This window comes from Myxine glutinosa, chromosome 6 (genome assembly GCF_964187855.1).
Source record: "Myxine glutinosa chromosome 6, kmMyxGlut1.1, whole genome shotgun sequence".
In the NCBI taxonomy this organism is placed as follows: domain Eukaryota; kingdom Metazoa; phylum Chordata; class Myxini; order Myxiniformes; family Myxinidae; genus Myxine; species Myxine glutinosa.
This window is the reverse complement of record NC_136266.1, coordinates 178,009,474-178,036,164: the sequence shown is the minus strand read 5'-3', so window position 1 is coordinate 178,036,164 and position 26,691 is coordinate 178,009,474. Positions and strand designations below refer to the sequence as shown.

At 47.2% G+C, this 26,691-nt stretch overlaps 2 protein-coding genes across 6 annotated transcripts in view; one reads left to right on the top strand and one right to left on the bottom strand.

The window, feature by feature from the left end:
• LOC137428985 (anion exchange protein 2) overlaps positions 1-10,545 on the top strand; it is a 155,961-nt gene extending 145,416 nt beyond the window's left edge. For all 5 annotated transcript variants that reach the window (XM_068118930.2, XM_068118933.2, XM_068118932.2 and 2 more), the window contains 8 exons: positions 2,509-2,703; positions 2,795-2,989; positions 3,220-3,309; positions 3,437-3,603; positions 3,727-3,980; positions 5,162-5,331; positions 7,290-7,463; positions 8,414-10,545. In XM_068118930.2, the coding sequence (XP_067975031.2) occupies positions 2,509-2,703; positions 2,795-2,989; positions 3,220-3,309; positions 3,437-3,603; positions 3,727-3,980; positions 5,162-5,331; positions 7,290-7,463; positions 8,414-8,494 (1,326 nt within the window). In that variant the 3' untranslated portion in view covers positions 8,495-10,545. The remainder of the gene's footprint in view (positions 1-2,508; positions 2,704-2,794; positions 2,990-3,219; positions 3,310-3,436; positions 3,604-3,726; positions 3,981-5,161; positions 5,332-7,289; positions 7,464-8,413) is intronic.
• The window catches only part of LOC137428987 (uncharacterized), a 48,229-nt gene continuing 30,849 nt past the window's right edge, over positions 9,312-26,691 (bottom strand). Inside the window, exon 5 of the mRNA XM_068118939.2 lies at positions 9,312-11,022. Within this exon, the coding sequence (XP_067975040.2) occupies positions 10,744-11,022 (279 nt within the window). The 3' untranslated portion in view covers positions 9,312-10,743. The remainder of the gene's footprint in view (positions 11,023-26,691) is intronic.

Below are 26,691 nucleotides of genomic sequence, written 5' to 3'. Positions count from 1 at the left end.
CCCATCCAAAACCTTGATCTTTTCTACTCCCGTTAATTCACCCCAGACCCACTTTTTTGAAATACCAACTTCTTTCTTCTTTTCCTGGGAGTCCCAGCAGTGTTCATGTGTTTTATACCTCACCCACCTCCCCCCCCCCCCCTTCCCATGCCTCACCCCCCAAGCCCTCTCCCTCCCACAGATCTCCCGATGTCCCTGTTCTCTGCTGTTGTACTTGTGTGCTTCCCTCTCTCTCACCATCTTGTCTCCTGCTCCTTTTATTGTATGTTTTGTGTCGGTTTTTTGGGGGGGTTTTTTTTTTGTGATTAATGTTAGCTCTTACACGAGCCTTAATCTTGTACACAAAAAAAGATATATATATGTAGACATACATACATACATACATATATACATACACATACTGTGTATTAAATAAATGAACAGGATTATAATGAATTAATGAACATATGTGGGAAAATTAGACTCCCAGACCAGGTTTGATTCCTTGTCTGTGCGGTATAATTTTCCCACGTATGTTGATTTGCCCACACATACACACATATATATACACAAAGAATTAAGTTAAGCACCCCTGCACAACGAATTAAGGTAAGCACCCCCTAATATATATTCTTTGTGTATATGTATACATTGGCATATATTCTAAGGTATGTGAGATCAAATAATGATTGGTATGACATTAGCAATTATCCATTGATGAAATGCAGATGAGTGCACTCATCTGTGACGCCCATCGCTCGTGCAGCACGATCACGTGGGTCCTACACACGTTATTGACGCAAAGATCGCTAGAGGTCTTCTCAGAACAATGACTGTACGTTAGAAAACATAAACGTCATCCACACTGTCCGTGATGGACCTATAGCTCCATACTTAAATTGAGGTGCAAATATGCCTAAAATTCCCAAAAAATTTCACCTTAAATTATTCAGAATAAAATATTGAAAACGGCATGATTGTTATGTTTTTATGTGACCATAATATCACTTCTCCAGAAAATATAGCAATATCATGGGTATATTACACTGTTTTGACGACAACAAACTTGTAATGTGCGAGGTTGTAAAAAAACGGGGGGGGGGGGGGTGCTTAACTTAATTCTTTGTGTATATATATATATATATATATATATATATATATATATATATATATATATACACAAAGAATTAAGTTAAGCACCCCCCCCGTTTTTTTACAACCTCGCACATTACAAGTTTGTTGTCGTCAAAACAGTGTAATATACCCATGATATTGCTATATTTTCTGGAGAAGTGATATTATGGTCACATAAAAACATAACAATCATGCCGTTTTCAATATTTTATTCTGAATAATTTAAGGTGAAATTTTTTGGGAATTTTAGGCATATTTGCACCTCAATTTAAGTATGGAGCTATAGGTCCATCACGGACAGTGTGGATGACGTTTATGTTTTCTAACGTACAGTCATTGTTCTGAGAAGACCTCTAGCGATCTTTGCGTCAATAACGTGTGTAGGACCCACGTGATCGGATCACTGACTCAACCAATCACTTTTTTTCACTTTGATCACTCAATTTCATCAATGGATAATTGCTAATGTCATACCAATCATTATTTGATCTCACATACCTTAGAATATATGCCAATGTATACATATACACAAAGAATATATATTAGGGGGTGCTTACCTTAATTCGTTGTGTAGGGGTGCTTAACTTAATTCTTTGTGTATATATCCACACACACACACACACATACACATACACAAACACACACACACACACACTACTGAGTTTCAAATTTCATTTCACTTGAGAATTTTGAAACAATAATTCCTATATTTGATCAACATCAAAAAAATTTCACTCCACATCATTGTATGAAAAAAAAAACCTCATGCCATTAAACACAAAATGTAATTTTAGTGAATTTCCCAGCAATTTCTGTTGTGACAGACACATTTTTCTTTTGGAGATCTCTGATTATTTGTAAAGTGTCACATGCTTACCAGACACCCCCTCCTTTAAACCCTCCTCCCCATTGGCTAAAAGCGGCTCCCTTCAGAGATATTACTGGGACATGAAATAATTTGCATTTCACATTTATTTGTTCATAGCAGGATGTAAAGTTAAATATTTGATGATGATCAGGTGATATTTCCTGATTTATTTATTTATTTCTACTTTTGGTTTTTCTTAAACCTTTTGGTTCAGGTTATGATTACATCTTTTTTTTCTTTCTTACTAAGTTGTACGTTAGCTTATCTGACAATAAGAATCAGAGTGAGGTGGGATTTGGATTTGGGGAGGGCCGGGTGGGGTGGTTAGGTGAGTTATACCGTGGTCACAAACCCATGGGAAATTGGTGCGATACGTTTAGACCCGCGGACGGAAAGGCCTGCCAAGGAGTGTTTAACAAGTAGGATAGTTAACACATTCAGTTGAAGATGCTACATCTAGTCGTGTGGTAGGGGACTGGCTGCTGACACTGCATAAGGTCACAATGTTGTGCCGCATCCGTGTGCAGTTCTGCCAGCAACAACACGTGGAGTATTTGCCAGGGCGGGTGTGGATAGGCCTGTGGCTGATCGTCATTGTGCTGTTCACCGTGGCCTTCGAAGGCAGCCTTCTTGTGCGCTACATATCCCGCTTCACACAGGAGATCTTCGCTATCCTCATATCCCTCATCTTCATCTACGAAACATTCTCCAAGATAATCATGGTATTGGCCGACACTGTGAATGGATGTCGAGCATGTTTTTGGTCCAAATCGCCCTTGTACCCTCAACCGTCGCTTCTCTCCATCCACCCAGGTTTTTAATACTCACCCTCTGCTAGAGTCGTACTGCACCAACGACAGCTTCTCCAATCTTACGATGAACGGCACGACCCCGGTGATGAGCCCACAGCCCAACACTGCGTTGCTGTCGCTCGTCCATATGCTGGGGACATTCTTTTTGGCCTTCTTCTTGCGGAAGTTCAAGAACAGCAATTTTCTTGGCGGAAAAGTATTCTCTCTTACTTCCTGTCTTTCATAACTCCCTTCCTCCAAACACATTTGTATTTGAAGTAATTTTTCATATTACAATTCTTCATTGGCTCTTAGTTACAAAATGCAGAACACAAAGTTTTTATTAAACTGGATTTTAGGTTTCCTGTTGTCATGGCTGTTTCGATTCAGGCTTGAATCGTGGAGATAAGAGATGAGTGGTTAATTTCCGACCGTGATGTGATGCAGGCTCGTCGTGTGATTGGAGACTTTGGCGTTCCCATCGCCATCCTCATCATGGTTCTCGTGGACTACATGATCCCTTACACGTACATTCAGGTACTTCTTTCATATCATTCTATTCAAAATAAATTCTCAAAACACACCACCCAACAATTACTTATACGTGGCTCTTCCGGACCCATTTTGGCACAATAACCACTGTTTTTATTGTGACCTTTTACAGAAACTGAACGTGCCCAACGGGCTGTCTGTGACGTCACCAGAGAAGCGTGGCTGGCTGATTAACCCACTAGGCTCGAACGGATCCTTTCCTGTGTGGCTCATGTTCGCTTCGGTCATCCCTGCCTTTCTTGTCTTCATCCTCATCTTCATGGAGTCTCAGATAACCACGTATGTGACTTGGGGAATCAACACATGAAGCTTGACTGGTGAAGGCATGGAAGTGGGATTAAAGTGCACCTTCCCCTCCCAACCTCTCAACCTCCACCCATGTTCCTCATCTCACTTTCCCAGGCTCATTGTGAATAAAAAGGAACGCCGACTTGTCAAGGGCTCTGGCTTCCACTTGGATCTCCTACTGATTGTCACCATGGGGGGGCTCAGTGCCTTCTTTGGAATGCCCTGGCTCTCAGCCGCCACGGTCCGTTCTGTCACACATGTCAACGCCCTCACAGTCATGAGCAAAGCCACGGCCCCTGGAGAGAAACCGCAGATCGCCTGTGTCAAGGAACAACGGCTTACATCTTTTGTCATATCCATCCTCATTGGTATGGTTTCATTATCCTGCCGACACCTCTATATATATATTGCTTAATGAACCACCTTTGAGGCCATTTTTCCCCGCAGAGCAGGGGTTGGCCTTTTTCGGGCACTGTGGTCCCCTTTTTGAAGCAATGTTTTACGGCCGGATGCAGGGAATTACCAGTGAACTGGTACTCAATTTGCCGACCTCGGAAGGATGACAGGCTGAGTCAACCCCCCTGGCGTTAATTCGGCGATTGACCGGAATTCCAACCCAGGATCCTAGGATCCCACGCCAGCACCCTAACTGCCAAGCCAACACCAGGCTTTCTATATATTGGTTAATTAACCACCTTTAGAGGCCATTTTTCCCCGCAAAGCAGGGGTTGGCCTTTTTCGGGCACCGTGGTCCCCTTTTTGAAGCAATGTTTTATGGCCGGATGCCCTTCCTGCTGCCAACCCTGTTGGTCACGTCTTGCGTCACACAGGGAATTACCAGTGAACTGGTACTCAATTTGCCGACCTCGGAAGGATGACAGGCTGATTAAACCCCCCTGGAATTAATTCGGCGATTGACCGGGATTCCAACCCAGGATCCTAGGATCCCAAGCCGGCACCCTAACAGCCAAGCCAACACCAGGCTTTCTATATATTGCTTAATGATCCTGGAAAACAAATTCATTCTGAAATTCTGAAAAACACACACCTTGTACAATCACAAATTTGACCTCGGTTTAAAGTTTTGACGATCCGAAGATCTTCCGATATGGCAGCAATTGCTCCCAGGAGCCTCTGCAATATTGTCACTAAGGTTTCACTAACGCTTTGTTGCACGTGAAAGAGTTAAAAATGATTTTACCTCCTTGATATGCTGAAAGTGCTATTAGCACTTCACCAGCTGCGACTTTGCTCTCCTCCCTTGGGATGCGAAAGCTCGGCCTTTGCGATGATGTCGAGCCCCCCCACACAGCAAAGCTGTAACCGTATTAGGATTTGGGGGCGGTGAAAGCAACCTTAAAAGGTGGAGCGGTATGGAATGGCGCAAACAAAACTGCGGTGGAATTGCCCAATACAAACGATTGAATATTGCAGTCAAATTGGGCCTGTTGGCAAGGTTATGGTTTCAGGGAAACGCAGGTACTTTACTCACAATGTGGTTTCCATTTCACTCACTGTGCATCCATCCCACATTCCCCTTTTGTGGCAGGTCTGTCGGTGGTGCTCGCCCCGGTGTTGAAGCAAATCCCATTGGCAGTACTTTTTGGTATCTTTTTATACATGGGTGTCACATCTCTCAGTGGGATACAGCTGTACGACCGTTTAATGTTCATGTTCATGCCGGCCAAACACCATCCAGACACGCCGTACACCAACAAGGTATGGTATTGTCTAAGGGCGGATATAGTATTGGGGCAGATGTAGCGCATTGATCTTTGAGTTGTCTATTATGGGTTTGATTCCAGTCCCGACCTTAAACTGTGCGATAGTTTCTTCATAGGTGGGGCACTGCATCACAAAGTGTGCCATCACTCGAATTGACGTTAAGCCGGGTGTCCCATCTGCTATCGTTCATTATCTGGACATTAAATATCCCATGGTATTCTTAGCTCCTCGGGTTCACTTCACTAAAAGTTACAGGGTTAATGTGCCGCTAAAAGTTACAGAGTTAATGTGCCGCTAAAAGTTACAGGGTTAATGTGCCGCTAAAAGTTACAGGGTTAATGTGCCGCTAAAAGTTACAGGGTTAATGTGCCGCTAAAAGTTACAGGGTTAATGTGCCGCTAAAAGTTACAGGGTTAATGTGCCGCTAAAAGTTACAGGGTTAACGTGTTGCTAAAGGTTATAGGGTTGACTCATCCCTAAAGGTTATAGGGTTGACTAATCCCAAAAGGTTATTGGGTTTACGTGTCACTAAAAGTTAAAGCGTTGACTATTCGCTAAAAGTTACCGGGTTAACTTGTCGCTAATGGTTATAGGGTTGACTAATCCCCAAAGGTTATAGGGTTGACTAATCACGAAAGGTTATAGGGTTGACTAATCCCTAAAGGTTATGGGGTTGACTAATCCCCAAAGGTTATAGGGTTGACTAATCACGAAAGGTTATGGGGTTGACTAATCACGAAAGGTTATGGGGTTGACTAATCCCTAAAGGTTATGGGGTTGACTAATCACGAAAGGTTATAGGGTTGACTAATCCCTAAAGGTTATGGGGTTGACTAATCCCCAAAGGTTATAGGGTTGACTAATCCCTAAAAGTTATAGGGTTGACTAATCACGAAAGGTTATGGGGTAGACTAATCCCCAAAGGTTATAGGGTAGACTAATCCCCAAAGGTTATAGGGTTGACTAATCCCTAAAGGTTATAGGGTTGACTAATCACTAAAGGTTATGGGGTTGACTAATCCCTAAAGGTTATGGGGTTGACTAATCACTAAAGGTTATGGGGTTGACTAATCCCTAAAGGTTATGGGGTTGACTAATCACTAAAGGTTATGGGGTTGACTAATCCCTAAAGGTTATGGGGTTGACTAATCACTAAAGGTTATGGGGTTGACTAATCCCTAAAGGTAGAAATGGAAATATCAACAGGTCAATGATGGTGAGAAGGATGGTAAATGAAGTCTGGCAGGCAATGCCTGATCCAAATCTACAAGTTTACCGGGACTAGGAAATGGGATACGAGGTCAGACCCGATTCCTAACAGAATCTCCATTTTATAAAAAATTATCACACCTGTAACCGGAATTCCGATGTTTGAGTCCAAATTCCCTGGGGACTCGGCAACCAATCAGCTTGTACCTCGAGATGATTTTGAATTCTTTCACTTGTTGTTTTCACTTTCTTAATGGGAGAATAACTTTGTTAATCTCCCAAATCCACTCGATCAATTTGTTCATGGTGCCCCCGATCGCTCTCGCAAATGACACCGTGAGATCTTTAACTTCCACCAACTAATGACAGCAGACGGGACACCAAGTTTAACGGCCATCCAAAAGACAGCACACGCATTGATGCCTCGCGCTGCATGTGAAACACCAGGACGGCAGTTTATAGCCGGGCCGAGATTCAAAGCCAGGCTAGACAGCTCGGCGGTGTGTGGGTGTACCTCCGGGCCACCCCGCCCACCAAACATGCCCCATATATGAATGGCGGATTCTTTAACCAAGTTTTCCTATAATTTTAATCCAGGGCACAGTGATCGCGTTCACATGACACTGTTACGTCCCGTCATCCCAAGACCTTCAGACCCTTGGCAATCACAAAACTTAACTACAGTATTTGTTTTGGCTGATAGGCCACTACGAGCAAACTTTGTGACACTTTTCTCCCTGCAGGTGAAGATCCTGCATATGAACCTGTTCACTGGCATCCAGTGTGTGTGTTTGATCATGCTCTGGACCGTCATGCGCACCGTGGCCGCCCTGGCCTTTCCCTTCATGCTCATTCTCACCGTGCCACTCCGCCAATTTGTGCTCAGCAAGTTGTTCTCGGAACGGGAACTTAAATGTGTGAGTATCTCTCTGCTGCTCCTACATCTGCTCACTTTTGGTAGTTTGAATGAAAGAGGTGAGAACGTTAAGAGCAATGAGGAAAATGCAGAGGCTGGTGGTCATACCTCAGGCCAGGCATTAACAGTGCAGTTGAAGAGTGGATGTGGGCTGTGTGACAGTGGGTGCTCATGATGGTCATGTGTGCCATACTCTTTACACATATTTGGTGCTGCCAAAGCATTTTTTGTCACTGTCGTTGTAGCCGTCAGTCAGGGCAGGAGTATGGAATTTGTTGTTCAGGGTGCCGGTGATAGCTCGCCTACTCTTTGTTAAGGACACTTCTTCTTTTTTTTTTCTTTTTTTGTATACAAGATCGAGGCTCGTGTAAGAGCTAACACCGATTACAAAAAGACAAACTGGCACATAAAACATAAGACATGATAAAGGGAGCGGGAGAACAAGATGGAGAGCAGGGACATCGGGAGATCTGTGGGAGGGAGAGGGCTTGGGGGGGACGAGCCATGGGAAGGGGGGGGGAGGGATCCTTTTGGACCTTCGGATCCTTTTGGTCCGCTAACTAATGCTAGCAGACAAGACACCGAGTTTAACGTCCGTCAGAGGGACGGGACACACATCGATGAATCGCCCGTCTTGTGAAACACCGCCATTACGGGTTGGGATTCAATCCCAGGCTAGACGGCTCGGAGGTGAGAGTGGGCACACCTCTCGACTATCCTGTCGGCCCCCGTGGTGTTCCTCGGCCCACAGAAAATGACACAACTTGAAAGTGCCAGAAGCGTTTTCCTTAACGTGATTTCCCGTTTTTGGTGGAGGGTATGACGAGGCAGATTTCCTGTTTTGTTTTGTTTTTGTTTGTTTGTTTTTGTCGTATGTCGAGGTGATAATTTTATGTTTCTGTCACTCACACGTTTGCTCCCCTTTGGCACCTCGACCTTGTACGTTTACAGTTGGATGCCGATGATTCTGCACCGAACTTCGACGAGTCTGAAGGGAAGGACGAATACGCCGAGGTCATGATGCCTGTATAGATGTCCTCATGCCATCGCCCATGGTGCGGGAGGTCTCTCAGGTGAAGGTCTTCATATCAGGATAGATCATTTTAACATGATCCACAATGTATCTGCATCCATGGGCTACGCATGCCTCCTGTGATGAAGGCTCGCGTCACTTTGCGGAGTTTTTAGGTCCCACGATCGATTCACGTTGATTAAGTGGTACTAAACGAATCGAGGTTGAGAAAACACATAGTTTAGATTTGTTTTATTAGACTTTAAATTTATGCTCATTGTTTGGATCGATCGCGTGTTTATTTTATTCTGGATAAACTCAAAACCCTTGCGTGATTTGGCCTTTCTCTGGACCCATGGATGTCGGGAAGAACGGGTAGCAACTTTGAGGTACCCTTCGATTACATTGAAGGTACCCTTGCAGCAACGTTAGGTACCCAAAGGTTTGAACTTGTGCACCTGCCACGCCCTGCAGGGGTCCGGACCAGGTGTGCTTCGTGGGCGCTTCAAAGTCCCCGTGATGGCCCAATGTGAACAATCGTTTGTGTGTTTTGCTTCCTGTGGAAACGCTTGTGTGTTAATGGTTCCAGGCAGGTAGTCGAAAGGAAAAATCCTCAGAATGTCGAGCGATTGACCTGTAATTGTGGTGACATCTGTTTTTGGATGATACCCGCATGACCTGTGATTTAATAAGTGAGCCGTACGCTGCTGAATCGCGGAGACTTTGGAACTCGCTATTCCAGGTGAACGTTTAAAGTGTTTTGTTCTATGCACCTCCGAGCTCGCTTCGTCGCTCATATTAGCAAACCTGAAGAGTTCGAGATTAAGGATCAAAGGGTACTTTTGAAGAGTATTTTTTATTGATATATACATACATGTGTATATATGACAGCAAAGCATGAAGTGCATCTTCATTCGAACACACGACACCAATTCCATGGCCTTCCACAGGCAATCGGACACCAAGTCCATCGGATAGACATCAGAAACCGTGGTTTGTGCAATATTTGGGGGTAGGTGGTGGGGGAGTGACTTTTCAATTTCTCGAAGACGATGGATCAAACCCCCTCTCCTCCTTTTCCAAAATTATAATTTATTTCTCGGCATTTGTCGAAGGATTAGTCGAAATGGGAGTTGAACTGTGGATATTGCAGGGGGACGCAAGGCTGGCACGCTAAAGGTGTGGGGAAGACGGTGCTTTAAGGAAGTAACATGGTGTTGTGTTCTCAAGGTGAACTGATTGCGAGCTCTTGCTTTTGTGTTGTAGTGATTGTAACCAACCATATAAGAGGCCTTTACATCTTGCATAAAGAAAAATGGCAGATTTTGTTTGATTCCCTCCCAAATCTTTTATTCCCTTGTGTATGTAATATGTGGATGGTCCTGAAGAGGTCTGGGAAAAAAAATTATTCTCTGAGTAGTCTTTGACCACTTAGCTCGAGGCTGTGACCTTTTTCACCTCTTTGCCTCTTGCACTTTCTTCGGCACTCGTTTTGTCCGGGCCTCGCACGCTGTGACCCGCCTACCTCATTCACTACCGGCCGTCCGACCGATGGTAGGCTCTGTGTCCTTTCGAGGTCGTCCTCCTTTGTTGTCCAGCGGATTTGGGTGATCGGTCACCAAGGATTCCGCTGCCACAAATCCCCAAAATGTCTACCCGTAATCATTTGCCTTAACTCCGTGGATCGGGGCTGTGACGGGGTTCAACGTGCGAATCTCAGACTATGGCATGGTCTTTTGCTAGCGTTGTAGCTACGCCTGATTGAATGTAAGTGGTGTAATTTAATTGGACGGGTAACTGCATGTATTTTGTTTAAAATAAATAAATAAATACAGTCCATCTTTATACGTGGGTGCAAATTGACGAAGGCCCCAGGTAATTCTTTCCGAAGCACCTCGCTCCAGACAATGTTTCTTGCATTTGGGAACTGTATGCTGTAGGTTATAGGGTGTGTGGGTATACCTGTTTTTGTGCAACGTCCACGTGTGAACCTGTATAAACGCACATTTCGTGACTGAAAAATTGCCATGTACTAAAGTTGATTTGGAAAAAATATATATGTATAAAAACATTGTGTGTGTGTGTTTGAATCTCAATGCGACAACAGGTTTGAGTTTCACGCATGGTTATCAAATCCAGGTATATCTTGCGTAATCTCAAACATATGAAGTTTTAAATATAGGGAAGCTTTTTAGACCGAGTCCATACTGTTTTTTTTAATGATTAGACAGATAGAAAAAGGAGCCTGGACTTTTCTAGAAACTGCAAGTTAGTAGTTCAGGAAGAAGAAGAGCACGGGTGTGTTGGCCACATAGCGCTTATAGGCAGGATTATGACCCCATCGCTGTGCGGCACCGAGTTCCAGTGGGGTCACGCCACTGACGTAGCGCAGCAAAAACCAGACGGCGATTGGAGAGAGGAGGGACAGATGCTGCGCCCCGACCAACACGGTAGATGGTGGCAGAGCAAGACCTATCCAAATCAGGATCTCCCCCACGTAGTTGGGATGGCGACTGTAGGCCCAGAGGCCTGTCTGTATAAATTTGTTCTGCGGTGTAAATAAAAATGGCAGACGTTATACATTGGATATGAAAGCGTATACTTAAGACCATCAGATTTTAGCTGAAGCAAGAGGAATGCATCTGACTATAATTCACTATGTCCGTCCGTCCGTCCGTTCGAAGGTACCGCAAAAATTGCTGAACCGATCGCAACGAAATTTTGGGTGGGTAATCCTGGGACCCCCTGGAGTAAAATAGGTGATATTGTTTCTCCAATTTCAGCTTTGGTCTCAAGCATTTTCAGGTTTGGACTCACGGCTAACGATATTGTCCTGGGTACCGCAAAAACGGCTGCACCGATCGCAACGATCCACCTCCATGCCCGTGGGATTCCCATGGGTGACCCACAACAACTAACAACCCACAATTGTGGGTACTAACCCACGATGCATGCTTTGGATAGATTGATGAGTTAACTGCTGCTTTTGAATGTAGGCCCCAAAACAAACCAATCCTGAAAGGGGGAGGTTAGAGGTGAACTTTGACATGAAATTTGATTTTAAACCACAGGACCGAGTCAAAATGGACGAGAATATACAGTCTGCATTTTCTTGAAAGAATCCAATTGTATGAATGGTGACTCGTAATCATTCCCATGGTCAGCTGAAAAGGCAACAGTAGTGGAAGAAGAAATCTGAAAACCGTCCCACCGTCAGGTTTTCGAAGCGTATGACTCCTGCTTTGAAAAAAGGAAAAGCAAATGTGCCAATTACAATAACATTTTACATTTGCTGAGCGGACATCTGAGGGACGGCACACACAATGATGATCCACCCTGTGTATGAAACACCTCGATGACAGTTTATGGCTGAGTCGGGATTCAAATCCAGGCCAGACTGCTTAGAGGTGAGTGTGTGTACCTGTAGGCCATCTTGTAGTAACCATAAATTGAATTTGAGGTTTTAAACAAGGTCAAAACAAATAAGAAGTAAAATCATCATCATGCTAAAATACGCCATTTCGTGTCTGTCTGATGAATTTTTGATGCCAATACATTCCGTCCTTACTTATCCCATCTCAACCAAACTTGACAGGATGCCGAAGGGTTACATAATGAAGGTTGTCGCGCATTCATTTGCCCCCCTCCCCAAGGGGGTTTTCTCCCCGCAAGCGGGTTTTCCCTGCCATTCCCGTCAATGGGATGCGTGTTGAGGTGTATAGCCATATTAAGTTAGCTTTATCGTGGCGTTTTTCCAAGGCCGCTTCGATTGACAAAACTAAAGATAATAGCGTAATATTAATGTTATTACAAAACATAATTAATACCAATAATATCCCACCTCCAAGGTTTTTCTGGCGAGTCAACATATATAAATAGCTTATCATGGCGTTTTCGTGGGATCAACGGCCTCGACCAGAAGTAATGAACAGTAATGAATATTCTAAACCATAAACACGTATGATTTGCTTTTTAAACAGTCGCCAATGCTATTTATAACACTAAATAAGGAAATTTGGAAGAATCCCGACAGCCTCGACCAGAAGTAATGAACAGTAATGAATATTATAAACCACAAACACGTATGATTTGCTTTTTAAACAGTCGCTAATGCTATTTATAACATTAAATAAGGAAATTTTGAAGAATCCCGACAGCCTCGACCAGAAGTAATGAACAGTAATGAATATTCTAAACCATAAACACGTATGATTTGCTTTTTAAACAGTCGCTAATGCTATTTATAACATTAAATAAGGAAATTTTGAAGAATCCCGACAGCCTCGACCAGAAGTAATGAACAGTAATGAATATTATAAACCACAAACACGTATGATTTGCTTTTTAAACATTCGCTAATGCTATTTATAACATTAAATAAGGAAATTTTGAAGAATCCCGACAGCCTCGACCAGAAGTAATGAACAGTAATGAATATTATAAACCACATACACGTATGATTTGCTTTTTAAACATTCGCTAATGCTATTTATAACACTAAATAAGGAAATTTGGAAGAATCCCGACAGCCTCGACCAGAAGTAATGAACAGTAATGAATATTCTAAACCACAAACACGTATGATTTGCTTTTTAAACAGTTGATAATGCTATTTATAACACTAAATAAGGAAATTTGGAAGAATCCAGACATCCATGAGGTAGGTTTTACTTACAGAACTGAGCGAAGATCTACTGTGCTCTATGTACCCCACAAGAGTTTGGTTAATAACATGACCCTTCCTGGCGCTAACGTGGCGTTTTTCGTAGTGAACTTTTGAAACTCGCTGTTTAACATGAAACTGAAAGGGAGGAAGCCCAAGTTATGCTCATTTACCAAGCAGCTAGCGTGTGCTTTCCAAGCCAGCCGTTCCTTAATGGTTTCGAATGCAATGCTTGCTCGAATGCTTAAACCACTTGGCGATCTCTCCACAAGAAACTTGGTAAATGAACACACACCCAATGTTCTTGAGACCCGACCTTAGATCGACTGTAATCTATATACCCCAAAGAGGAATGACCCTTCCTGCCGCTCCCGGTGTCTGCGGGTGAACTAGTACCTTAAATGGTGCTTGATCTGCCGTGAATGAAAGATTGTTGGTTGATATTTATTTTCATACAATAAAATTTTATATGGTGCAATACTTCTACATGGACATAACGATATTCGTATTTCAATCATTATATGGGAGAGGTTGGTCCTAAGCAAAGCTTGAAAATGATGTCCCTCGATTTCATGCTCCAAAATACAATGTGAAAACGCAAAAGAGAAAGGGAAAGAAAAACAAGAGACAGAAGAGAGAAAGCCTGAGGTGGTATCCTGCTCCGATCAAGGGTAAGGCCCAAAACTTCACGTTCTCTTTCAATCACCACTGCGGATCGATTCCCATTTCAGGTATTTTAGTCCTTACTTGTTTTAACCTCTCTGAACGCTACACACACAAAGGTGGATACTTTGATACCTGGGAAGACTCCAGTTCCACGTTCGGAAACCGGCATATGGAGATAACAACCAACGGAGCGTTTTTGTGGGTTTTTTATGGAGTATATGAATAGGCCTCTGGAGACGAGCAGACATTACCTGGAATATGCTGTCAAGGCAATACGGCACATCAACCCAAGGACGAGGAGATTCTCCAGAGACCAGGCGGTCCATATGGAGATTGGACCAGAATCTTAAAGCTTAAATCTTTGGGAAGGACTGGGATAGATGTGGAGCTGAACCAAGCATTGAGGCAAGACCAGCGAAGACATGGAAATGGTATTTGCTCAGACAGGGGCATCCCATCCATCCCATTCGAGGTCATGATGATGCTGAAAGCAATTTGTTCCTGAAAGCAATTCAGTCCTGACTGAAGTGAAGGAAGCAGGCAGGTACTCAACTATTGGCGATGAAACAACTGATTTGTTTTTGCAAAGGACAGGTGAATATTTGTGTAACGTGGGTTGAGGACAACTACCAGGTATACGAGGAATCCCTGGGATTTGTTGAGGTGCCAGACATTGCCAGTGAAACCTTCACAAAGACCCTGGAAGATGTTCTGATTCGCTGCAATCTAGGGCTGGATCAATGTTCAGGTCAAGCATATGATGGGGGCATCACATATGCAGGGAAGGATTACTGGTGTTGCTACTCAAATTCAGCATGAGAGCAGCTCGGCCATTCATGTTCATTGCTGTGGCCACTGGAACAATTTATGCCTTCAGGAAGTTTCCCGCAAAAAGAAGCGGATTCAAGATGCGCTGGATCTCGTCTTTGAAACTAGATGGTGTTCATGGAATCCTTAGTCTGCGCAGTCAACTTGGTGTGAGCCAACTCTTCTGTTTTTCAAGGGTTTTTTCATTTAATAATAATAATAATAATAATAATAATAATAATAATAATAATAATTCATTTATTTTGTATAGCGCTTTTCCAGAAGCCCAAAGGCGCTTTGACAGAGTGGAAAACATAATGCATAACAATACATGAAAACAACAATTGCAAAAAGACAAGAATCAAGAAAACAAACAGCAGCGATATACGGCATATATATAAGACAAGAATCAAAAAGACAAGACAAGAATCAATAGGGAAATATTTAAAGCAAAAGGAGGGAGAAGGAGAAGAGATAGTCAGGGGTTAAATGCTGTGGGTTGAATGTTGAATGCAGCGTTGAACAGGTGGGTCTTTAGTGATGTTTTGAATGTGGTGAGTGAGGAGGAGTCTCTGATGGTGTGAGGTAGTGAGTTCCAGAGGGTGGGAGCAGCGATGGAGAAGGCCCTGTCCCCCCAGGATCTGAATTTGGTCCGGATGGAGGGGGTCAGGAGGTTGGTACCAGCAGAGCGGAGGTTGCGGGTGGGAGTGTGTCTGGAGAGGAGGTCAGCCAGGTAGGATGGGGCCAGGTTATGGAGGGCTTTGTATGTCAAGAGGAGGATTTTGTACTGGATTCTCTGGGGGATGGGGAGCCAGTGAAGCTTGTAAAGGACGGGGGTGATGTGGTCACGGGTCCGGGAATGAGTGAGTAGACGGGCAGCGGAGTTCTGAATGTATTGGAGTTTATTGGTGATTTTTGAGGGTGAACCATGGAGGAGGCTATTGCAGTAGTCCAGACGGGAGGTGATGAAGGCGTGGATGAGGGTTTCTGCAGCCGTGGAGGAGAGGGATGAGCGGAGACGGGCAATGTTTTTCAGGTGAAAGAAGGCTGACTTTGTGATCTGTTTAGTGTATTTGTCGAAGGAAAGGGTTTAGTCAAAGATGACGCCAAGATTCCGGATGTGAGGGGAGGTGGATACTGGGATACCGTCGATGTTGAGGGCAAAGTTATGGGTGGATTTTGTGAGCGTTTTTGGGCCAATGATGATTATTTCAGATTTATCACAGTTAAGCTTGAGGAAGTTGATTTGAAGCCAGGATTTTATTTCAGTGATGCAGTTTGTCAGGATAGAGTGGGTGTCGGTGGAGACGGACTTGGTGGAGATGAAAAGCTGGATGTCATCGGCGAAGCAGTGGAATTGGAGACCATGACGGCGGATTAAGTGACCGAGCGGGGACAGGTAAAGGATGAAGAGGAGGGGGCCAAGAACTGAACCTTGGGGGACACCTTGGGGGAGGGGAGCAGTGGGGGATTTGCAGTTATTGATGGAGATGAACTGGCATCTGTCAGAGAGGTATGATTTAATCCAAGAGAGGGCAGTGCCGGTGACGTTAAAGGTGGATTCCAGTCGGGTGAGGAGGATAGTGTGATCGATGGTGTCAAAGGCAGCGCTGAGGTCGAGGAGGACGAGAATGTTGAGGTTGCCAGCGTCAGAGGAGAGGAGAAGGTCGTTGGTGATTTTGAGGAGAGCAGTTTCAGTACTGTGGTTGGAGCGGAATCCGGATTGGAATGTTTCATACAAGTTATTGGCAGAGAGATGATGTTTGAGTTGAGTGGCTACAGCGCGTTCCAAAACTTTTGACAGAAAGGGTAGGTTGGAGATGGGTCTGAAGTTGTTTAGGGTGTCAGGGTTTAGACCAGGTTTTTTTAGAATGGGGGTAACAGCAGCAATTTTGAGGGAAGGTGGGACGATGCCTGTAGACAGGGAGGAGTTTATTGTTGCAATGATAAGTGGAGAGAGAGCAGGGAGGGAGGCTTTGACAAAGCTGGAGGGGATGGGGTCAAGAGTGCAGGTGGCAGTTTTCATTCCTATGAGGAGTTCAGAGAGGTCAGTAGGAGAGATTGGGGAGAACCGAGACAGGGGATGGCAGGACAAGGGGGGGCAGGTGGTTGGAGGGGGAGCGGGTGCGGCGGTGGTCAAGCTGTTGTAGATGTTGTCAATTTTGCGTTGGAAGAAAGAGAGGAAGGAGATGCAGTTGTCTACTGTGAATGACTGGGTGGTGGTGTTCAGGGGGCGGAGGAGTTTGTTTATTGTCGAGAAGAGTGCTTTTGGGTTTCCGGAGCCAGAGTGGATAATTTGAGAGTAGTAGGCAGAGCGGGCGCGGGAGAGGGCATCTTTGTAGTGTTGTATGTGGTCCTTGTAGGCTTGGGAGTGAACTGTGAGACCCGTTTTATTGCGGAGTCTTTCAAGTTGGCGAGCACGAGTTTTCATCAGGTGGAGTTCAGGGGTAAACCAGGGAGCAGAATGGGTGAAAGAAACTGTTTTGGTTTTTACAGGCGCAAGCTGGTCAAGGCAGGAGGAGAGAGTGTGGTTGTAGTAGTCAGTGAGGTCGGAAGGGGTGTGGAGGTCAATGAAGGGAGAAGTGGACATTTTTTCAGAGAGGGTGGATGAGAATGAGGTAGGTGAAAGAGCGTTTAGCTTACGGAAGTTGATTGTGCGATAATGCCTTGGTGTTGGGGCGGGGATGTTGATGGTCAGAGTGATGGCTAAGTGGTCAGAGAGGGTGAGGTCGGAGCCATAGAGATGGTGCAAATTTAATCCAGTGGAGCAGACAAGGTCCAAAATGTGACCACGGATATGGGTAGGAAAGTCGACATGTTGAGTGAGGTTAAAGCAGGTGAGTAAATCAGTGAAGTCAGTGGTTATTGTGGAGTCAGTGGAGTCCATGTGGATATTGAAATCACCAAGGAGGAGGATTGAGGGGGAGAGGGAACATAGCTGGGTCAGAAAGTAGGAGAAGTCAGACAGGAATGATGGGTGTGGTTTGGGAGGGCGGTAGACGACAGCCATGACTGACTGCGTGTGACCAGAGAGTTTTAAAGCCAGGTGTTCAAATGATGGAGCAGATGAGATGGAGATGAGGTTGGTCTTGATGTCTTGACGGTGGATAACGGCAATTCCACCACCTCGGCCCTCCGAGCGTGGTTTATTGACGTAGGAATATCCACTGGGTGTGGTGAGGTTGAGTGTGTAGTAGTCCAGAGGTTGTTGCCAGGTTTCGGTGAGACAGAGAAAGTCCAGTTTGTTATCCAGGATGTATTCGTTCAGGATGAGGCATTTATTGTTGAGGGACCGGGTGTTGAACAGGGTGAGCTTGATGTTGTTTTGAACAGCAGGGATGAATTCAGGTGATTTAGCCAGGGTTCGTAGGCAAGAGGTGCGATCGTGTGGGTTGCTGTGACCAGGTGCGCTGGGACGAAGAGTGAGAGTGCGCTGAGCCGACCAGAGGACGGGGATGGAGTGACCTGATTGCGAATAAACAAACTTGCGACCGGAGCCACGGTGAATGTACCTGGGTCGTCGGAGGAGTCCATTTGATTTGATGGCAGAGATGCATGATGGGGTGGAGCGGGTATTGAGCAGAAGAAGCCTTGCGGCGGAGTACTTCAGAGCCATGCCAGGCAGGAGCGAAGGGACGAGTACGAGGCCAAGGTCGAGGAGGCAAAGCGGCAAACGCAGCGGCAAACGCAGCGGCAAACGACTGCAGCCGCTAATCATTTGATCCAATATGGCTGCCAGACCACGTGAGCGATTACATCATACATTTATATTCTCCAATATAATTGTTGTGTAGCTCAATAAACGCTCAATAAATTTCAAACTAATCAGACGAAGCGTTGTCCCTCTCGCATTATGACGTCATAATGAAGGCACCAATGACGTCATCGTTAACACTTATTCCCCATGTGGAGTTCTTTACAATGAGCTACGTTTCAATTTTTTCCATGGAGCAATTTCGGAGATATAGAGGTGCAATGTTTTTTGGCTTTTCCAAGATGGCACCTGTACCACGTGACATGTGACGTCATACGCATGGGTGAAGCGGCCTCCAGCAAGGGTGATTTTCCAGCCATCGGGGCAGCACTGTGGGGTTTCACCAGGGCATCTGCAGTGTTTTTGGAGGAGCCAGAAGCCAATCCCATCCTTCGACCAGTCAGTTGCGAGACATGTTGTCCGTTCCTTATCAAAGATCTGGACCCCATTTGCGACTTCAGATATGATGAGTCGTTTTGATTCTTCGAATAGGGATTGTAGTGTTGCATCCCAGTAGAAGGGGGTGCATGATTTTAGGAGGTCCCGAAAAGGTCGCATCCTCTCGGTCATGCTGAAGCAGTATGTTACCTGATTGACTAGCCCAAACCAGGAGCGAATGTCAGTAATTGTTTTTGGTGTGGGGAAGTCCTGTATCGCTTGGAGATACCTTTGGCATGGTCGTACACTGTCCATGGTGATCTCGAATCCAGCGAATTCGACCGTGTCCTGACCAAAATGGAATTTCGTCGGATTTTGCGTAATCCCATTACGGCCGCACAGGTCGAGCCAGTTGCATGCCTGAAAAAAGCTCTCTTCCAATGTGTCGCTCCACATGATGGTATCATCAATACATTTGGACTTGTTTTTGAAGTCCGATACAATTTCGTCAAATCGTCTGGAGTATCCATCACCTGAAGCGATGTAACCTTGGGGAGTGGTGCAGTAACGGTATCGGCCCCATGGTGTGATGAACGTTGTCAGATGGCGGTCACATTCTCTGATTGGAACGCTGTGATAGCCATTCCAGGCGTCTGTTACCGTCTTTTTGGTGTTATGTGGCACCGCCATTGCTTGATGGAAGGGTGACTGGGTGTGGTGGGTCTCACGTGTGCAGTGCGCATTCAGTGGTTGCAGATCAACTGTCCTCCGTGGGGTCCCATCCTTCTTTGGACAGACGACCATTCTGCTGCACCATGTCACTGGTTCACCAATTGGCACCGGTTCCAGAACCCCTAACCTGATGTCGCGATCGATACCAGCCTTGACTTCTGCCTGCCAGTGTAAGGGGACAGGCACTGGGGTGTGCACTGCTTTTGGTGTTGCCTCGGGGTCAACCATCAGTGTGAGAGGCGGACCTTCCATGTGGGGTAGTGGCTGGTGTTCGCAGACATTGAATGTGCTGCTTTTGTAGTACTCCAGTAGCCATTTCTCCAGCCTCTCTCGGTTCTCGTCAGTGGCCGGAAATGGGATAGATGTAGGCAGTGTAGGGGGAAGCGATCTTTCCGGGCAGTTACAATTTGCATCGATAACTGCTGCCACTGCAGCACCAACTGTGTTGGATTCGCCAATGGTTGGGAAGCTACTAGACACGAGGCCTAGATCAACGCATGCTTCACGACTGAGATACATGTTCCGTGTGTCAGGTGAGATGTAGCAGATTTGTCGGGTTTCAATAATGTCGCCATTGGCTGTGCGACCAGACAGGTGTAGGAGCATGGCGCCGATAATCCGGACCCTTCCACTGTTAACAGCATTCATCTTCAGGTTGACAGGTAACAGGTCTTCATTACGCAGCCCGAGTTTGTGGAAAATATTAAGTCCTGTGAGGCAGCTTTGACAGCCAGTGTCGGCCATGGCCTGGAGCCTGGCCGATTTTGGTCGGGATGACAGTGGCTGGCCGAAATGGTCATAAGATTCCTTATCGATCCGTGCTATGAGTTTTATGTACGGCTGTGGTTGAGACTTCTTCTTGGTCCAGCCAGAGAGGTGGTCAAATATATGGTGGTCGAGGTGTAGTGGAGTTGACAAGGTGGCCATGGCCCTTTTAATTTGCGGCTTCCAAATGGCCGTTTCTCGTTCCGTGACAGAGCAGAGGAGATCGTGGACCTGGCTGCTTTCTTCCACATCATGAGCATCCATTGATTTGTCCGTAGGTTTGTTGTCCGCCTTTTTCGTGCCTCCCCGGCAGACATGTGCAAAATGGCCGCGAGTGGCGCATTTACTGCATGTTTTCCCGTAGGCATTGCAGAATTGACGCCTTTGGTCGATGTTCGGCTGTTTGCCATGACCAGTTTTGCCGCAATAACTACAAATGGCCGCCTGCTTGTCGGCAGTGATCAGGGCTCTTTTGTTCTTCCAGTTTTTGTATTGGCTTGCGCCATGAGCGCCTTCACTATCGAGCAAGGCATTCTGGGAACGTTTCCCTGCTTCCTTGGCCTCGACGAAAATGAGAACTTCCTCCAAGCTCATGTTCTGATTTTGATCGCCGAGAATGTCCTGTTGTATATCTTGATCGGCGAGTCCCCGACATAGGACATCGCGAACCATGTCCTTGGTGTAGTTGACATCAGTAGGGGGATTGCATGAGCATACAACAGAAAACTTGCAGATCTCAGCTTGACCAGCCAGACGGGCTGCGTAGGTACGAATTGGTTCTTCTCGGTCCTGTCGCATGTTGTGGAGGTTTACGCGAGACACCATGGTATTCTCCTCTCGGACAGCAAGGGACCGAATGGCTTGTAGTATAGCTGCCTCGTCCTTGATTTCAATGCGTGGGTTGCTGCGGTGGAGGTCACGTCGTAGGTTATCATCACAACATTCAAGGAGTTGAACGCGAACATCATTGCCGATTATCTGGGTCGCTGCCTTGTAACCATCCCATCTTCTGGTGAAATATTGCCAATCTTCGCTGGTACCGCCGGTTTGGATACGAGGACGGCTGACTTTGTCCGGTTTTGCTGGTGCAATGGACGTGTGAGTCATGGCGTGGATGGAGAGCTGGATAGCAGCAACGGCATTGTCAGTGCTGTCAGTAACGTAGACACAGCTCGGGAAGGGGCAGACTGCAGCAGGCATCTTCAGATGAGTTGATTGTTCATAAACAAGGATGTATCAATTGAATGCAGGTTTATTAGCAACAACGATGAACAATCAATCTGCAAGACAAAGAAAGCGATGGTAGATATTAGAATAAGATAATAGATACAGAATATGCAAATAACAATGCGCAGTATTACACAAGATGAGAACGCAATAGAGAGCAGCACCATACAAGAGTTGTCTAATAACGATATTCGTATTTCAATCATTATATGGGAGAGGTTGGTCCTAAGCAAAGCTTGAAAATGATGTCCCTCGATTTCATGCTCCAAAATACAATGTGAAAACGCAAAAGAGAAAGGGAAAGAAAAACAAGAGACAGAAGAGAGAAAGCCTGAGGTGGTATCCTGCTCCGATCAAGGGTAAGGCCCAAAACTTCACGTTCTCTTTCAATCACCACTGCGGATCGATTCCCATTTCAGGTATTTTAGTCCTTACTTGTTTTAACCTCTCTGAACGCTACACACACAAAGGTGGATACTTTGATACCTGGGAAGACTCCAGTTCCACGTTCGGAAACCGGCATATGGAGATAACAACCAACGGAGCGTTTTTGTGGGTTTTTTATGGAGTATATGAATAGGCCTCTGGAGACGAGCAGACATTACCTGGAATATGCTGTCAAGGCAATACGGCACATCAACCCAAGGACGAGGAGATTCTCCAGAGACCAGGCGGTCCATATGGAGATTGGACCAGAATCTTAAAGCTTAAATCTTTGGGAAGGACTGGGATAGATGTGGAGCTGAACCAAGCATTGAGGCAAGACCAGCGAAGACATGGAAATGGTATTTGCTCAGACAGGGGCATCCCATCCATCCCATTCGAGGTCATGATGATGCTGAAAGCAATTTGTTCCTGAAAGCAATTCAGTCCTGACTGAAGTGAAGGAAGCAGGCAGGTACTCAACTATTGGCGATGAAACAACTGATTTGTTTTTGCAAAGGACAGGTGAATATTTGTGTAACGTGGGTTGAGGACAACTACCAGGTATACGAGGAATCCCTGGGATTTGTTGAGGTGCCAGACATTGCCAGTGAAACCTTCACAAAGACCCTGGAAGATGTTCTGATTCGCTGCAATCTAGGGCTGGATCAATGTTCAGGTCAAGCATATGATGGGGGCATCACATATGCAGGGAAGGATTACTGGTGTTGCTACTCAAATTCAGCATGAGAGCAGCTCGGCCATTCATGTTCATTGCTGTGGCCACTGGAACAATTTATGCCTTCAGGAAGTTTCCCGCAAAAAGAAGCGGATTCAAGATGCGCTGGATCTCGTCTTTGAAACTAGATGGTGTTCATGGAATCCTTAGTCTGCGCAGTCAACTTGGTGTGAGCCAACTCTTCTGTTTTTCAAGGGTTTTTTCATTTGATCCAATATGGCTGCCAGACCACGTGAGCGATTACATCATACATTTATATTCTCCAATATAATTGTTGTGTAGCTCAATAAACGCTCAATAAATTTCAAACTAATCAGACGAAGCGTTGTCCCTCTCGCATTATGACGTCATAATGAAGGCACCAATGACGTCATCGTTAACACTTATTCCCCATGTGGAGTTCTTTACAATGAGCTACGTTTCAATTTTTTCCATGGAGCAATTTCGGAGATATAGAGGTGCAATGTTTTTTGGCTTTTCCAAGATGGCACCTGTACCACGTGACATGTGACGTCATACGTATCATTAAAATTATATAGGAGGAGGTACTCCTATGGTGAAAATCTTGTGTAACTCAGAGTAACAGTTGCAGAGAATTTTTTCCATACTGATCAGGTCAAGCGTTGTACCTGTTGAATTATGACGTCATAATGAAGGCACTGATGACATCATTAATATATCTTATTCCCCATGGGGAGTACTTGACAATGAGCCTGTTTCCTTTTTCTTTTTTTTCCATTGAGCGGTTTCGGAGATAGAGGTGTAACCTTTTTCCAAGATGGCGCCTGTACCACGTGACGTATGACGTCATAATTATGAATGTAAAAATCTACAAGGGGAGGAGCTGCTATGGTAACATTTCGTGTCAATCGGACCAACGGTTGCTGAGAAAATTGATTTTAAAAATGCAGACACTTACGCACACGTACGGACGCACCCGATTGTCTCACCTCGCTTTTCGCTTCACGAGCGCAGGGTAAAAATCAAACTAGTAACGTTTTCCCCAAAGCAGATTCGCGTTAGCATAGAGAAACCTCATCAGCTGAGACCACTTTGCCCGACTCTGGACTGTGACAACAGGATGTTTGAGCGACATTTTGTCGAACTATGAAGTGTTGCTGAATACCTTGGATATTGCCAGCGGAAGTTCGAACGACGAATATGTCGGACGTGCAGGTGGCCAAACCTGGTCGATTGAGACCTTCAGGACATTCTTCGGCTTGAAGCTGCAATACCACGTCCTCTCTTGGGCAGAACAGGTGTCAATGAGGATACTGTAGCGGCTACCGCTGGGTTTTCACAATCGCCTTGCACCTATCAAGGACGCGGAGCAATCACCATGCCGGGCTCGTCCAGGATGCCCGGGCAGGCTCGCCCTCAACTTGCCAGGCCGCAGCCAGGACGCTGGGCCACGCCCCTCTCGCCTTTCCTGGGCAAACGCTCCGGGATAATATGTATATATATTGCTGCCCGATAAACGGGCTTTTCAGAGTGCCTGAGTGTTTGGTTTGATTAAAGCAACTCGGGTGAATTCCAGCTTTTTGTCGCGTCCATTCTTCCGATCGACGTGGGAGCCCCAGCTCCTTCATTGGTGACCTACCGACATGGACACGGCAGTCGCCCTTAAACTGCCTACCTTCTGGGAGGCTCACGCGGCGGTTTGGTTCGCACAGGCGGATTCCCTGTTCGCCCTGCGAGGCATCACGGCCGACGACACCCGCTTCCACCATGTGGTAGCAGCGCTCGGTTCGGCCACCGCGGCCCGCGCCCTGAGCCTCCTCGAGAGCCCGCCAGCCGCTGACAAATACGGCGCGATTAAGAAGCTTCTCCTCGACGCTTTCGCCCTCCCATCGGCGGAACGCGCACGGCGCCTGCTCGACCTGCCCGAGCTCGGCGACACGCGCCCTTCCGAGCGAATGGACTACATGCTTTCACTGCTCGGCGAGCACTCTCCGGCATTCCTGTTCCGGGAGCTGTTCCTCTGTCAGCTGCCTAACCCGGTACGCCTCGCCCTGGCAAGCACGACGATCACAGATCCCCGGGCCCTTGCCAGAGAAGCCGACAAGATCTCCGCCGCAGGACAGCGCATCGCAGCGGCGACATGGGACCCACCGCCGTCCGACGCAACACCCATGGCGCCCGAGCACCCGGCACGGTCGACGACCGAACTGCCGACGCAATTGGCGGCCGCTACACCGAGCCGACCACCTCCAGCACGACGACCGGGGCCTCCACCTGACCAAGCGTGGTGTTACTATCATGCCAGGTTCGGACAGAAGGCCCGGACATGCCGACCCCCGTGCACCTTCGGCAGGCCGGGAAACGGCCGGGCCGGCGTTCATTACCAGCCATGAGCGCCGGCCACACGGGCAACTTACTGTTCATCACGGATAAAGCGTCCGGACGGCGCATCCTGTGCGACACCGGCGCCCAACTGAGCGTCATACCCGCCTCTGACCAGGACAGGCAATCCGCGGTTTGCGGCCCCTCCTTGGTTGCGGCCAACGGATCGACCATCCGCACCTTCGGCCCGCGCAACGTCACCCTCTGCTTCGGCGGCCAACGCTTTGCTTGGACGTTTGTAACCGCAAACGTGCCCATGGCTCTGCTAGGCGCCGACTTCCTCTGCGCACACGGACTGCTGGTGGACGTCCAACGGCGTCGTTTAATCAACACCGAAACCTTCAGCTCGCTGGTATGCACATTGAGCAGCTCCGCACCGACCGAGCTGGCATGCGCCTTCCCCGGAGGCGAACGCGTTTGCTCGCCTGCTCACGGAGTTCCCGGCCCTCACGCGGCCGACGTTTTCGGCCGTCGCAGTACGGCATGGGATCGAGCACCACATACCAACCACGGGTCCGCCGGTCTACGCCAGGGCCCGCCGCCTCGACCCAGCCAAGCTCGCCGTGGCGAAGGCCGAATTCGACGCGTTGGAGCACCTCGGCATCGTGCGGCGCTCCGATAGCGCGTGGGCCTCGCCACTGCACATCGTGCCAAAGCCGGGGGGTGGATGGCGCCCGTGTGGCGACTACCGCCGTCTCAATGACGCTACCACCCCCGACAGGTACCCGATCCCGCATATCCAAGACTTCTCCGCCCGTCTGGCGGGACGGGTCATTTTTTCGAAAATTGATCTCATACGGGGATATCACCAGGTACCTGTCAGGGCGGCCGACGTCCCTAAAACGGCAGTCATCACGCCGTTCGGCTTATTCGAATTCTTGCGGATGCCGTTTGGTCTCAAGAACGCGGCTCAGGCGTTCCAGCGCTTGATGGACGGCGTGCTGCGTGACCTGCCGTTCCTTTTCGTTTACCTGGACGACATCCTCGTCGCCAGCACGTCCCGGGCTGAGCACCTCCTCCACCTCCGAACACTGTTCGGGCGCCTCAGCGAGCACGGCCTCATCGTCAACCCGGCCAAATGCCACTTCGGCACGACGGCCGTTGATTTTTTGGGCCACCACATCACCAAGAACGGGGCCATGCCGCTGCCAACCAAGGTCGAGGCCATCACCACGTTCCCACGTCCCCGCACCATAAAGGCCCTGCAGGAATTCCTGGGAATGGTGAATTTTTATCACCGCTTCGTGCCCCGCGCTGCTCAACTCATGCGGCCCCTCTACGAAGCCCTCCGGGGCAAGCCGGCCAAGCACGACATCGCCTGGTCCGCAGCAATGGATGCGGCCTTCCAAAGCTCAAAGCGGGCCCTCGCCGACGCAACACTGCTCGCTCACCCGGTGCTCAACGCTCCCATCGCCCTCACCACGGATGCCTCCGACTATGCGGTGGGCGCCGTACATGAGCAATGGGTGAACGGGGTTTGGCAGCCACTCGCTTTTTTCAGCTGGCAGCTCCGGCCGAACGAGCTCAAATACAGCACGTTTGACCGGGAGCTCCTCGGTCTACACCTGGCCGTCCGCCATTTCCGCCACCTCCTGGAGGGCCGACCTTTCACGGCGTTCGTCGACCACAAGCCGTTGGTTTACGCCATGGCCAAGGTCACGGAGCCGTGGTCGGCCCGCCAACAGCGCCACCTCTCCGCCGTGTCGGAGTTTACCACGGA